At 43.6% G+C, this 13,424-nt stretch overlaps 3 protein-coding genes and 1 non-coding gene across 4 annotated transcripts; 3 read left to right on the top strand and 1 right to left on the bottom strand.

The window, feature by feature from the left end:
• Positions 1-517: 517 nt before the first annotated feature.
• LOC135587211 (arogenate dehydratase 1-like) lies at positions 518-2,345 on the bottom strand. Its single transcript, XM_065078339.1, has one exon. It carries the CDS (start codon positions 2,171-2,173, stop codon positions 749-751), a length of 1,425 nt encoding a protein of 474 aa, XP_064934411.1. The 5' UTR covers positions 2,174-2,345; the 3' UTR covers positions 518-748.
• A 3,027-nt stretch (positions 2,346-5,372) lies between these two features.
• Positions 5,373-9,378, top strand: LOC135587212 (histone deacetylase HDT1-like). Its single transcript, XM_065078340.1, has 10 exons — positions 5,373-5,501; positions 6,955-7,025; positions 7,108-7,328; positions 7,450-7,466; positions 7,565-7,618; positions 8,003-8,208; positions 8,433-8,516; positions 8,590-8,692; positions 8,789-8,908; positions 9,017-9,378. Coding segments are annotated over exons 1-10 (891 nt in total). The 5' UTR covers positions 5,373-5,488; the 3' UTR covers positions 9,019-9,378.
• A 302-nt stretch (positions 9,379-9,680) lies between these two features.
• Positions 9,681-9,763, top strand: TRNAL-UAA (transfer RNA leucine (anticodon UAA)). Its single transcript has one exon. It is a non-coding gene; the product is annotated as a tRNA-Leu (tRNA).
• Positions 9,764-10,068: 305 nt separating this feature from the next.
• On the top strand, positions 10,069-13,297 carry LOC135587208 (GABA transporter 1-like). Its single transcript, XM_065078334.1, has 6 exons — positions 10,069-10,372; positions 10,474-10,704; positions 11,110-11,207; positions 11,304-11,615; positions 11,693-11,929; positions 12,790-13,297. The coding sequence occupies exons 1-6, from the start codon at positions 10,273-10,275 to the stop codon at positions 13,168-13,170; spliced, it is 1,359 nt and encodes a 452-aa protein (XP_064934406.1). The 5' UTR covers positions 10,069-10,272; the 3' UTR covers positions 13,171-13,297.
• The last annotated feature ends 127 nt before the right edge of the window (positions 13,298-13,424 follow it).

Raw genomic sequence — 13,424 nt, 5'->3', positions numbered from 1 at the left:
TTTTCTTATGCACCAAAAATTAAGTTAAAAAAATATATTAATTAATCGAACCGGAGCTACTGATTATGAATCGTGAATCGAATCGAAAAATTAGCTCGGTTCGATTCAGTAATTATCTGCCTCGGTCACAGCACACGACACACCTTTTTATCTGCTAGGGGGGTAGGGTGGAGCTTTCTCTATCCCCCACCTTTTTATCCCTATTCTGACCAAATTTTGTTTCCTTCCATTCTCATGCAATGTTTGCGAACCCACCAACTTAAATTTAGCATGAGAAGGAGGTTGAGGAGGATGGATGGTATCATGAAGGAATATGTGTCTGTGATATTAGAACTTAATAGGGGGTAAATATGCTACTTACAAAATAAGAATAAAGGATAGGCATGTAAATTCCTTCAAATAAAATAGCCCACGGAGGAGGAGCTCATCTACCACGTCTCATTCCGCTGCGGGCGGCAGCTACCGACCGACTCTTCCTCCGAGAGCCACCATTCACAGGTGCTCCAATATACGTATGTATATGGAATTGATATACTTCAATTATAATTCATCATCTTCAGATGTTTCATCCATTTATTTTGGCAGCCAACTCCTGGTAACAACATCGGCGATGGAAAACGGGATGTAATTTGCAGCACACTACAGGCCAAGGGAAGGGAAAAGAAAAGAAAGGAAAAGAACCAACTCCCGATCGATCTTAAACACGCTTTCCGATGATTGGACGGACTGGAACTATCGAATCAACCGATCACGAGGAAGGAGGAGCAGAGGAGGAGGGCGGCGGTGGTGGAGGATTTGTCGAGGAGGAGGAGGAGGGGGCGCCCCATGGGGTCATGTCCATGGGGTAGCTTCCCAGGACGCGGAGGAAGGAGGTGAACTCCTGGATCTCGGCCAGGGCGTTCTGGGCGCGGGTGTCCGCCATGGACGCCTCGAAGTCGACGTAGAACATGTACTCGAAGTGCTTGGCGGTGCCGACGTTGGCGTCGTCCACGAGGCGGATCGGTCGGTGGCGGTGCGGGCGGCTCTCGATCTTGGTGAGGCTGATGTCCCGGAAAGCGAAGGCGGAGAGCACCTTGAAGAGGACGGAGGTGCCCTCGCGGTCGTGGGCGAAGACGATGCTGGTCTTGAAGGGGCGGTCGGTGCGCGGGATGATGGGCTCCCGCGCCAACATCACGAACCTCGTCACGTTGCTGCTGTCGTCCTGGATCCCGTCCGCTAGCACCTGCAGCCCGTACAGCTCCGCCGCCCGGGCCGACGCGATGGCCGCCGTGTCCCGGAGGCCGTTGTTGGCCACGTGCTCGGCGGCGCCCGCCGTGTCGTCGAAGGCCTCGCGGGTGACGTTGAGGCCCAGGCGGGTGAGCGTGAGCTCGCACTGCGCCAGCGCCTGCGGGTGGCTCATCACCCGGGTGAGGTACTCCTTGCGCACGCCCGGCAGCGCCAGCAAGCAGTGGTGGACGGGCAGCTGCACCTCCCCCACGATGTGCAGCCGGTGCCGCAGCAACAGGTCGTAGTTGCGGTGGATGCTGCCGCCCAGGGAGTTCTCCACGGGGAGCACCGCACGGTCCGCGATCCACAGCTCCACCGCCTGGAACGCCACCTCGAACTGGTCGCACGGGATGGCCTCGCAGTTGGGGTACGCCTTCCCCGCCGCCGCCTCGCTGTACGCGCCCGGCACCCCTTGGTACGCCACGCGGAGCCGCGACCCGTGCATCGGCGCCGGCGACAGGTCCGCGATGGTCAGCGGCCGTGGCAGGTTCGAGATCGGCACCAGATCCAGCGCCCCCGCCCCCGCCGTCCTCACGCCGTTAATTGCGGCGGAGAGGCGGTGGTTGCCGCCTTTTCCGTCGTCGTCGTCGTCGGGTTCCGGGTCGGCGGCGGGGGGGTCGCCGGAGGGGGAGAGCGGCTTGTCGGAAGACGAGCCCGGGCCAGCGGCGGCCTTGCTGGAGAGGAAGGCGCATGATGCCTTCCAGTCAACGCGGCTGGTCCCGAGTGTGCCAGGAAACGGATCTGATGGATCCGGGCGATTTATGGACCGGACGGCCTGGGGGCGCCCGTGGCGGCGGCGGCGGAGTAGGAGGAGGAGACGGGCGGATCCAGCGGTGGCCGCAGGCGCCGTCACATTCGGCATCAGATTAGGGTGAGAGGATAGCATAGCCGCCGCCATCGGTGACATGCTGCTGCCCGATCCAGGATAACTACAGCACTACAACACGCTATAAGAAAGGTAGAAGGAACGGGGCCAAAAGTCAACCGTCGAGGATAGGAAGGGGACGAGGAAGGAGAAGGTGGAAGCGGAAGGGCTCAGGACAAGCAGTAGAGAGAGAGAGAGAGTGAAGAGAAAGAAGGGGAGATTGGGAGGGGGGGGGGGGACTACAAAAGTCGTGCGAGTTTGTGTGATTGGAGATCGACGATGATTGCTGGTTGGTGGGGGCGATAGACAGAGAGAGAGGAAGGGGGGGCGGGTGTGGTTCCACCAGATCTCACACCTACCACAAAGAGATGCACGCTTCCCAGTTCCCAATTTCTTAGGCAAACCGTTGGATTCGATTTCACATTTACATCCCACTGGGGTTCAATAGAAGATCCGCTAGAGTTCGGTAACTCACATACAATGAACCCATCCAAGGCGTCAAGTTAGAAGATTTCTTGAATGGTTGGTAGATAGGGCCGATGTCGAATTGGAGTGGCTGCCACTGTGTATGTGTATGTGTATAGATTACTAATCTGGAATTGGGATTAGAGAGGCTGCGAGCCGCCGTGGTCGGAAGGATTGGCGTCCTCTGCCGTGCGCGAGCAAGCGGAGGCGCCGGCACAGCAGACTGCGGACCGAAGCAGCGACGACCACCACGCGGTGGTCGTCGGGCGTAGATTTGGGCCCGCGTGGTTGAGCAGCCCATTCAAAGACGACGACAAGTTTGTCGTAACGTAGCGTATGAAGTCAGAATTGTACGTCGCAATACCTTCTCCTGCCAAAGAAATCGTATACGGCCCATAAATTAGTGTCCAACGACATTATTTTATGGGCGAATTTTATTCTTCTTTGAGGATTTTTGAATTTCCTCTATGAGATATTATTTTCTTCATAGAGTCATTAGCTAAATGATATATTTTTTTTCTCTTATTTCATCCACAAAATGTTATCTTTTAGAAACGAACTCAAGTAAAATGGTAATTTTTAATTTTATATATTTCATTAAATATTGCACAACATTTAGTTAATGTGTGTGGAACCATTTTGAATTTTCTATTTTTAAATAATTTAACTAGTTTATGTTGTCTTTTATAAGTTTTATAATTTGTCACGTGACAACATCTATTATATTCCAATTACGAAAATTACTTATGAATTAAAAAAATAAAAATAAAAAATGAAGAAGATAATCGGAGTTTCACTTGGAGATTTTATGTTCTATAAAAGAAAATTTCAAATGAAAGCTTATCAATTATGTATCTCATATAAATTAATTTTCAAATTACAAATGACTTATTCGAATCGGCTATGATTTGCACGAGTAAAGCAGAGAACAATAGAACAGGTCATTTGCCTTTAATAAAAGCTCCGAGCACAAACAAGTGTGGAGTTGCTTTACCACACGAATAATGTTAAAAAAAAATATAATGTCATATGAATGAACATCTATCACATCAATTACAAAAAGATGTGTTGATTGATCCAAAAGGTATTAGTATTTGAATTGATTCCTGATGGAGTCGAGCCAACCTGAATGTTGTCGCATCTTTAGAATAGGGAATAGGGGGGGTTGGATCCTCCCGTAGGTGATAAGAGTTATTCATGTCATGAGCATCATATATAAAACTAATACTAAAGATGTGTTGATTGTGATCACTACATTGCTCAAGTCACTTAGAGTTTGAGATATGAGAATAAAAAAGGTTTCGGATCTTGAACATTGTTGAGCTTCACATATCTAGTCCCGATTGATCTAAGATTTTGGTTGCATCATACCCTACTTTGCACTTTGCAAAGACATGTTCACACATAAATGCAATGTATGTATGTATGTATGTTTAGAGGATTTGACAACTATAGAGTGCGTCGAGATCATTTGCATGTGGGAGATGCCTTAGTTGTGAGAATTGTGGCTAGAGCATCAAATGTATGAGTTGATCACAAAGAGATGCTTTGGCCGCAAAGAATGCATTAGATTTGTTAAGCAATATGAGATACTTTAGTAACGAAGGTTGCATCGAGTTATTATATAATACTATGCCCCGTTAGGATATATCAAGCATAGGGAGATGATGTTTTGGCTATAAAGTACATATCTAGCACATTGCATGCTTTATCTAATCATGGCATGTCCAGCATGAAGGATATTTTGATCACCAACACTATGTTGGGCGCAGCACACACTTGCATTAAGCACAAAGTAACAACATTATAGCCACAAAGATCAGATCGTGTTGTACGACACTTTGCCTTGTTAGAATATATCGAGTATAAAGAGATTTGTTGATCCAAAATATTTCATTAGATACCATTTCACACCTTGACTGGTTAGAATGTGTATGGATACTTCACCCACAAACATCGTCTTTAAGTGCATCACATATTTTCTTTCGTTAGATTAGGGTGTATTGAGTGTGAGAAGACACTTTGGCTTCGAAGGTTGCATCTTGGTACTGTGAGCATGGATAGATGTGTTGCTCACAAAGATTGTATCAGACACATTATACATTTTCACTAAGCATTAGTCCTAAAAGAGGCCTACAAGATAGTCGTGATATTTATTTATTTTTATCTATCTATAATGAATCACTTTCTCTTATTTATTCATCATCATCGTCGATATCCCTTTTGCAAGCGTCGTCCGAATAGCCCACTTCTATGACTGAGTTATCGAGCACGACGATAGTTCGTCAATGTCAATTCACATACGATCGGATAGCCATCGTTGATCGACTCTATCCATCTTTCACATGAATAGACTATTGTATCTGGTGAAGGTGAGGAAATAGATTCACCGTCGCTAATATGTGATTAAGAAATTCTAATTTAAATTTAATTATGATAATTGGTCCAAGACTAATCCTATTCGTGGATCTAATTTAAATACGATCCATATCCATGCCGAACTTTTGGGGTCTCGTTGACGCCTCCGAGGCTCCAAATCATGAACCGTAATCCAATTCGGAATTGGCACTCGGGTACCGGGTCGGATCCACACGTCGCCCGCTTTAAAACCCGAACCCGGAAATTTGAACCGGAACGATGCCTTTTTTTACCGGGATGCCGCACGCCTCCGTGACCCTATCATACCAAATCAGCAACCCCAACTTGCACGAATCTCAACACTTATCCACGGCCGAGATGGACGACCCAAGCGCCCCCGAGCTGCTTCCGCTCGCCTTTAAATCGCGCTTGGTTGGGAGCCCAAAACCCAAAACCCTAAATCTCTAGCCCCGTCGTTCGCGCTCTCGCCTAAGCCCTCGCTCTTCCCAACACTCTCCTCTTTCGCCGATCGCCATGGAGTTTTGGGGTAAATCCTCTTCCAATTATCTTCCGACGCGCTGCTGATCTTCGCTTCACGCGATTGCTTGGTGCCTGTTTGCGTTTCTCTTCTTCGTGTTCGATGCTCGTTTAATCGGTTGCTTAAGTTTCAGTCGATGACATTTGCTCCGTTCAGTATCTACTTGTGTTATTTGAACTCTGTCGTCTGATAGTATTCGCCTGAAGATTTTAGTACATATATTGGAGGATACATATACGTTTATCCGTCTCTTTAATAGTATTTGGCTTCCTTTTAATGATCAACCCACATGGATAGGAAAGATGACATGTGTTGCTCATAGTCTATCCCTCAGAAGCCTAAATTGTTTTAGTATTTTAGTTTGGATATTATAATTTTCCATTACCTATATAGTATTCCATTGACTCCCCGAGTTGTCAATTGTTTTTCTTTTTGTTTCGCAAAACTTTTCCATTTTTATCAATGATATACATGCAAAATAATTCTAGATAATATGTTTATTTTTTTTCCTTACCAGTAAGCTCTAACTAGTAGTTACCAGTAAAGGAATTTTTTTTGTAAGGTAGTCAATGTAGGAGTAGAGTTTTTTCTATTACCGATCTTGGAAGTCTGCAAGCTCACCCCTTTGTGGATCTGCCTTTTAATAGAACGTATAAAAAAGATTATATTCATATTTATTGGAATTTGTACATATTATTTGGTGGGAGCCTCTATCTCTATATATGTTTTTTTTTTTTTTTTTTTTTTCTGTATACGAGTTGATGTGTGTTATGTATGATGGAAGCCCTTTTCTCTTCATAGAGTTACTGTTATGGTCAGTTTACCTTTTTTGTAGATGCATTTCCATATGCATATTACTCGGCAGGATATTCTTGCCCATGTGAAAGCTGTTGATGTGTTGAAACATTTGTTTTGTGTGATGAAGGCATTTGAAGTGTTATTGTTTCTTCATTACATTGATTTTACTATAATTCATCAGCTCATGCTAGTAACATATGTTTTGACCCCTAGGATTCATAAATACATTATTAAATTATAACACCAACAAAGTTTTGCCTGTATTTCAAGGAATAACCTTTTCTTATTAGATCATGGTCTGATCTAGTGTTGGTTGGCTCTTGAGGCTTTATTTTAGTTTTTATAAACTCTCTCCAACAAAATAACATGAGTTTTATTGCTGATGCAAGTAATGATCTCTGTTATGACAGTTCCCTTTTTTGGTGTTTTGTTTACCAAATAATGCTAGTAGGTGTTAGCAAGTCACATTTGGTGGGCAAAGAAGATAGTACTTCCTCTTACTTTTTAATTCTTCAAAACTTCTTTGTAATGATTTGTTTGCTGTCACCAGTAAATGCTGATTTGCCATGGGAACTAGGAGTGGGGACAAGCCTTATATTTTAGTTATTTTGTTTATTCATGATTCTAGGTCTCCTGATGTTGTTAATTTTACTGCAACTCTCAGGTCTGGAAGTTCAACCTGGTAAAACTGTGAAGGTTAATCCTGGAGAGAATAAATATTTGCATCTATCACAGGTTCTACTCAACCCCATGGTGATACATGTGTTCTAATCAGTTTAATATAAAATCTTGTTGAAAATTGTCATTATGTATGCAGGCATCACTGGGGGAGATAAAGGACAAAGGAAATGACAGGGTACCAATATTTGTAAAGTTTGATAACAGAAAGCTAGTTCTTGGAACTCTCTCGGCTGGGAATTGTGCTCAAATTCAGTATGATTTGCTGTTTGAAAAAGAATTTGAACTCTCTCATGGTTCAAAGAATACAAGCATCTATTTCGTTGGATATAAGACCGAAGCTCAGGGTGACTATGATTTATATCCTTTTGATATCTGTTATCAGATTATTTGTTAACGAATCTGATGTTATAGTTAGTTGGTTTCATAATATTAAAGTTCTGATTTCCTTGACTGGGCATTTTTCTTTTTCTGCCTCTACTATGTCTGATGAAGTGGGTAAGTTGTTTTTCTGCCTTCTCCTTTTTTTCATTTGTTTATTTTATCTAATTTGATGTTTTCAATGAAATGGTTGGTAACTTGTTACTAATTTCCAGATAGCCAATCTGAATCTGATGAGGAGGATATTCAAGTGGTTCAGAATGTCAATGGTATGTTCCCATAGTGCATTTTCATGTTTTTACATGTGCATGTAGATTTATGTTTCACCAGAATATGATCTTGTACGTTGCTGATTTGATGATCATAATCATTTGGCTTTTGTTTGTTTATGCTTCCAGATGAATGATCTGGACATGGTTGCTTTATGTTGAATAATCTATCTATCTTTCACAATTTACTCATCTACTTTGTGGCAGTTGTCAACATATGACTCCTACCATTCTGGGGATGATAATAAAATTAATACGTTTGCTTGGACTATTGAATCTTCTAGCTTTCTGAGTCAAAAACTGTTTTTTTTTTTTTGTAGAATTACAAATTATTTCCTTATATATGTTCTGTCTCGTTCTCTATCTCTCTCTTTTGAACTCAAGGCAAATCTGAGGTAAAGGATGAAAAGCCCAAGCTCTCTGGTGGAAAACCAAATGCTCAGAAGTCAGATGCTATAGTTAATAAGCCAAAGCCTAAGATAGAGGATCCTAAAGAAGATGAAAAGCAAAAAACCAATGAAGACACTGATGATGATGATGATGATGATGATGATGATGATGATGAAGAAGATGAATCTGGTGACGATGAGGTTGGTGCAAGCACTTGAAATGGCTGCTATCTAGTTATTGTTCATCCTACTGCTTCTTGGTTTAATAGCTCTGCTCGCTTTTGCTTGATTTATGTCTAGTGGGGTGCTATTGGTTGTACAGTTTGAAGGAATTTGTTGGTAGTGTTGCAGTTATCTACCTAATAAGCATAGGAATGTGCCTATGGCTATGATATTTGATTGACTTTTCACTGATTTTCTTTAAGGACATGCTCGATGGAGAGGACGATAGTGACGAAGAAGATGAGGATGATAGTTCAGATGATGAAGAAGAAGCTACTCCTAAGCAGGTAAATTTCTATGATGAACTATTTTGTTCTTTAAACTTACAGATGCATGTAATTATTTGTATACCTTTTGCAGGTCGAAACTGGTAAGAAAAGGCCAGCTGGCTCTGCATTAAAAAAAACCCCTGGCCAAGAAAAAAAGGCAAAGTTGATTTCCCCTGCTGGAAATCAGAAAACAGGTAGATCTTTCCATCATATTTCAGGACATGGTTGTCGATATGCAGCTTTCTTTATTGGTTCATCTGGATTTATACTGGCCAACAATTTATTTGTAGGTGGTGGCGCCAAGAAAACTGGCCATGTTGCAACCCCCTATCCTGCTAAACAGGGGAAATCTCCTGCCAATACCAACAATTCCAAGAAGAAAGGCCCTAAATCTGCCGGCATATTCTCATGTAAACCATGCAGCACACACCTTAAATTTGTCTTCATTCTCATTTTATTTTCTTTTTTGATAATTGCTACCGTGATAATAATTATTAAACATTTATATTTTTTTTCAGAACTTTTTACTCTGAATTATCTTCAAGCACTTATCAAAGCGAAGCATTGCGCCGCTGGGAATTGAGCTGGCCGAAATATGTAGTAGATTCTGATGAAGAGTGAGTTGCTTTAGTGGTGTGGCCATGTCCAGTTTTGTATCCTGCAATTTGTGGCCATGTCCAGTTTTGTATCCTGCAATTTCTTGGTTTAGGGAAGAGTCGTAACCCCATTTTTGTCTTAGTAATTTCTTGGTTTAAAATCTGAAGTTTCAGTCATACAAGTTTTGTTCTTCCTATTGGTTTTTCAAGTAGCTGAGGGATTGATTATTTGATTAAAATAAATTTGGCATTGGTATGATTAGTAAACATTCTGGTGATGCCTACTCCTACTCTTTGATGATGTCAATTATGTTGTGCGGTATTAGCATCTTTTCTCGGTTGCGAAGCTGTGAATCAAACATTTAAAACAAATTATTCATAACCCAAAACAATCATTATATTTATGTGTTAATTCTCCCAAATATTATTCATAACATTTTTCCAAAAGATGTGATCGTTAGAAGTCAATTGCCAAGCAACGGGTTTTAGCTATCTTTTACTACTTTTGGTTGGTTAAGCATATTTCAGGAATTTATGGCATTTGAGACTCCTTTTTATTCTTACTTGATCAACATTTCACTGTGTGGCTGGTTTGCCCGAGTGGTTAAGGGGGAAGACTTAAGATCTTCTGCACATAAGTGCGCATGGGTTCGAACCCCATAGCCAGCAGTTGATTTTGGTGAACGAAGGAGAAATTAATTTTCCTGTCATTTTTATTACTGTGCTGAAAAAGGTCAGGTCATTAATTAATTTTCACGGCGATAAATTAAATTGGTTTAAATAAACATTATTCTGATATTACAAATCATCCCACCTTTGATTACCTAAGAATGTTTATTTCCTCCTGGCATCAATCATTACATACCCTCTGGATCGAGGAGGCTTTGCGTTTGAAGTCTTTGGATCGCGACCATGTCGAATGTTTATTGATTGTATTGATATCGATCTCTTGATTGGTGGCTCGGTCAAGTCCACAGATCGTGTGTTGTGGTGACAGGCCGGCCTTCCAAAAAGATTCCGGAATCTGCAAGGCGCCGTCTTTTTTTGGAACCTGCGATGAAGACTAGCCTATGCTCGCTTAGTCAAAACTGTCGCATGGTAACCAAAGTCGTTTGTGATTGAGTTCCCATTTCCCCTCATCATCTTCGACCGACACGGGAAGTCTCCTCTGCGACTCCATGGCTGCAGAGGAGGCAGTGGTCGGCCATGGCCGTGATGTTGCTGCAGCTGACCCAAATCAGCTTGATGCTGGAGCTCTCTTTGTTCTCAAGTCCAAAGGTCCCGACAATCTCTCTCTCTCTCTCTCTCTCTGGTTTGGGGATTTTATCACCTGAACAGGGATGACTAATTTGCGTGGTGAGTGTTCGACGCAAGTACAGGCTCGTGGATGCACTGCGGCTACCATCTGACGACCTCCATCGTGGCCCCGGCCCTGCTCAGCCTCCCTTTCGCGCTGGCGTCGCTCGGCTGGGCGCCCGGAGTTGCGTGCCTCGTCGTGGGCGCCGTCGTCACCTTCTACTCCTACAACCTCCTCTCCCTGGTTCTCGACCACTACGCTCAGCTCGGCCGCCGACAACTACGCTTCCGCGACATGGCTCACGACATCCTTGGTAATCTCATACTTATATTTGATATCCTGTCCATTAGGTCCCTTCGTTTCCGTCATTCGCCGCCCGTCGATTCTGTGGTGGTGGACGCACAGAGTTCCACCGGCAACATGGCTGTCAATTGTGACATTTGGGTCTTCCTCAAGAACAGTTACATGCACTCATCCATGGTGGCTACCACTAAAAGCCAAGCTTCGACGTGGATCAAGAGAGATCTATTGCCATCTTCCGCAGGACCACAATCCAATTAGTGTCAACGAAGAAGGCTGTGCGCTTCGAGATTCCTTTACTACTCCAAGTGCAGCTGTCAGCGAGGACTGTTGCTCTTCCTGTGTTTGTTAAAATGTCACCTCGAGAAAAAAACAAAGAGAAGAAAGGGTGCTTACGTCTGTGGTTGGCATGCAACAGGGCCAGGATGGGGTCGCTTCTACGTTGGTCCGATACAGTTCTTGGTGTGCTTCGGTGCGGTCGTCGGCCAAGTCCTCTTGGGAGGGCAGAGCATGAAGGTCCGTCCGTCCGTCCGTGTCTTTGCCTCCGTCCATCTCCGGCTGTAAGCGCTCGGTTCGGCTTGCTAAGTCTCAGCCTCTGCGTTGCAATTGCAGACCATCTACTTGATCGCGAGGCCGGGAGGGACGATGCAGCTCCATGAGTTCGTGATCGTCTTCGGGGCCTTCATGCTGGTCCTCGCACAGATCCCGTCCTTCCACTCCCTCAGGCACATCAACCTCGTCTCTCTTCTTCTTTGCTTGTCCTACAGTGCTTGTGCCGCTGCAGGTTCCATTCATGCAGGAACAAATGCTCCACAGAGGGATTACTCCGTTCCAGGCAACGGCCAGGACCGCCTCTTCGGTGCACTCATCGCCATCGCCATCATCGCCACTACCTACGGCAACGGCATCATCCCGGAGATACAAGTCAGTCATCAATGTCCCTCGCTACGACAGTGACGACCGACTCTGACTGCGTGCTGCTTCGTCTGCTCTGCCTCCAGGCAACAGTTGCTCCTCCCGTCACGGGGAAGATGTTCAAGGGCCTCTGCCTCTGCTACGCCGTCGTGGTGGCGACCTTCTTCAGCGTGGCCATCTCCGGGTACTGGGCATTCGGCAACCGAGCCCAAGGCTACGTTCTTGCCAACTTCGATCTGGAAGACGGCACCACCCTCGTGCCCAAGTGGTTCCTCGCCATGACCACCTCATTAACCCTTCTCCAACTAGCAGCCGTCGGAGTGGTAAGAACAACACGTACAGCTGGAACATTTAAGCAAAACATAAAATTATACTATTTATTATTATTATTATTATTATTTATTATTATTAAAGTTATTGTTATTGTTAGTGTTATTGTTATTGTTATTGTTATTGTTATTCTTATTGTTATTGTTTTTCTTATTCTTATTGTTATTGTTATTCTTATTGTTATTCTTATTGTTATTCTTATTGTTATTGTTATTCTTATTCTTTTTGTTATTGTTATTGTTATTGTTATTATTATTATTATTAAGGATAAGTGGTAAAAATGATTTTGATAAACTGATAAAAATTTTGAGCAATCACCTAAGCTTTGAATTTTTCTTTCGTCATTTATCATTTATAAGAAAAATAATAAAAATAAATAAAATTTTTATTAAGATTTCGTCTTTTGAGTTGTATCCTAAATCGCCTCTCGCTACCTATACGTTCACTAAGATTAGTTGATTCCTTGACAAATGCCTACCTACACGTAGCCGAGGAATATGGTTAGGACAACAAATGTATCTTCGGATTCATTTCTTTGACTTTCTCCTAATGTTTTCTCACTTCAAAATGATCTTTCGTTGTCGTCCAAGGACTCGAATAAAGTGAGAAAACTAAACAGTTCTTAGGAAGAGGCTTTTGTGGCCTCTTCTGACCAATGATGTGCTGCCACGTTACCCCAAGATTCAATATTAGGGAATGTTTTGGGTAGGGTGCTTACGGTTAAATCCAACCTTTTAACAAATGAGATAAAAATCAAAAGATGAAATCCTAATAATAATAAAATATAAATAAAAGAAAGATAAAGATTTATGTTTCCTGAAATGTTGCTTACCTGAACTTATGATTCATGCAGGTGTACTTGCAGCCGACGAACGAGGTTCTGGAGGGCCTGTTTGCCGACCCAAGAAAGGATCAATACTCAGCTCGTAATGTGACGCCGAGGCTCATCTTCCGGTCGCTGTCCATCGTGGTGGCAACCCTCCTAGCCGCCATGCTCCCTTTCTTCGGGGACATCAACGCCGTCATCGGCGCCTTCGGGTTCTTGCCGCTGGACTTCGCGGTGCCATCGGTCTTCTACAATCTCACCTTCAAGCCTTCCAAGAGGGGTGTCGTCTTCTGGCTCAACACTGCCATAGCCGTGATATCCTCCATGCTTGCGCTTCTGGGCTCCATTTCTGCAGTGCGGCAAGTTGCTTTGGATGCCAAGACTTACAAACTTTTTGCTAATGTATGAAACCCATCAACTACTTAGTATGTTAAGCCGTCCTCCTAAACTGGTCCGATGAAAGCTCATCCACTCTTGTATGCTTGCTGTCCGAGCAGATTAACATGGCTGAACGACCAGCATTAGATTCCATCAAGTTGTTCTGTACAACCTAATCGTAAGACTCCCAACCCAACGAAGAACAAGCCCTGCACGGTTAGAGACAACGTAGCTACAGTTAGCAAGGAAAACAAAACGTCACTTAATTGAAAGAAAACATGATT

The sequence above is a fragment of the Musa acuminata genome, chromosome BXJ1-8 (genome assembly GCF_036884655.1).
Source record: "Musa acuminata AAA Group cultivar baxijiao chromosome BXJ1-8, Cavendish_Baxijiao_AAA, whole genome shotgun sequence".
NCBI lineage: Eukaryota > Viridiplantae > Streptophyta > Magnoliopsida > Zingiberales > Musaceae > Musa > Musa acuminata.
The sequence above is the reverse complement of the archived record's forward strand: the minus strand, read 5'-3'. Positions and strand labels throughout refer to the sequence as shown.

Bases quoted from the DNA above. Each gene is read 5' to 3' on its own strand.
- LOC135587208 (XM_065078334.1), top strand. From the start codon at position 10,273: ATGGCTGCAGAGGAGGCAGTGGTCGGCCATGGCCGTGATGTTGCTGCA. The intron at 10,373-10,473 runs GTCCCGACAATC...ACGCAAGTACAG, and splicing joins CTTTGTTCTCAAGTCCAAAG to GCTCGTGGATGCACTGCGGC. The intron at 11,208-11,303 runs GTCCGTCCGTCC...TTGCAATTGCAG, and splicing joins TGGGAGGGCAGAGCATGAAG to ACCATCTACTTGATCGCGAG.
- LOC135587212 (XM_065078340.1), top strand. The intron at 7,026-7,107 runs GTTCTACTCAAC...TTATGTATGCAG, and splicing joins AATATTTGCATCTATCACAG to GCATCACTGGGGGAGATAAA. The intron at 8,517-8,589 runs GTAAATTTCTAT...TACCTTTTGCAG, and splicing joins AAGAAGCTACTCCTAAGCAG to GTCGAAACTGGTAAGAAAAG.
- LOC135587211 (XM_065078339.1), bottom strand. From the start codon at position 2,173: ATGTCACCGATGGCGGCGGCTATGCTATCCTCTCACCCTAATCTGATG.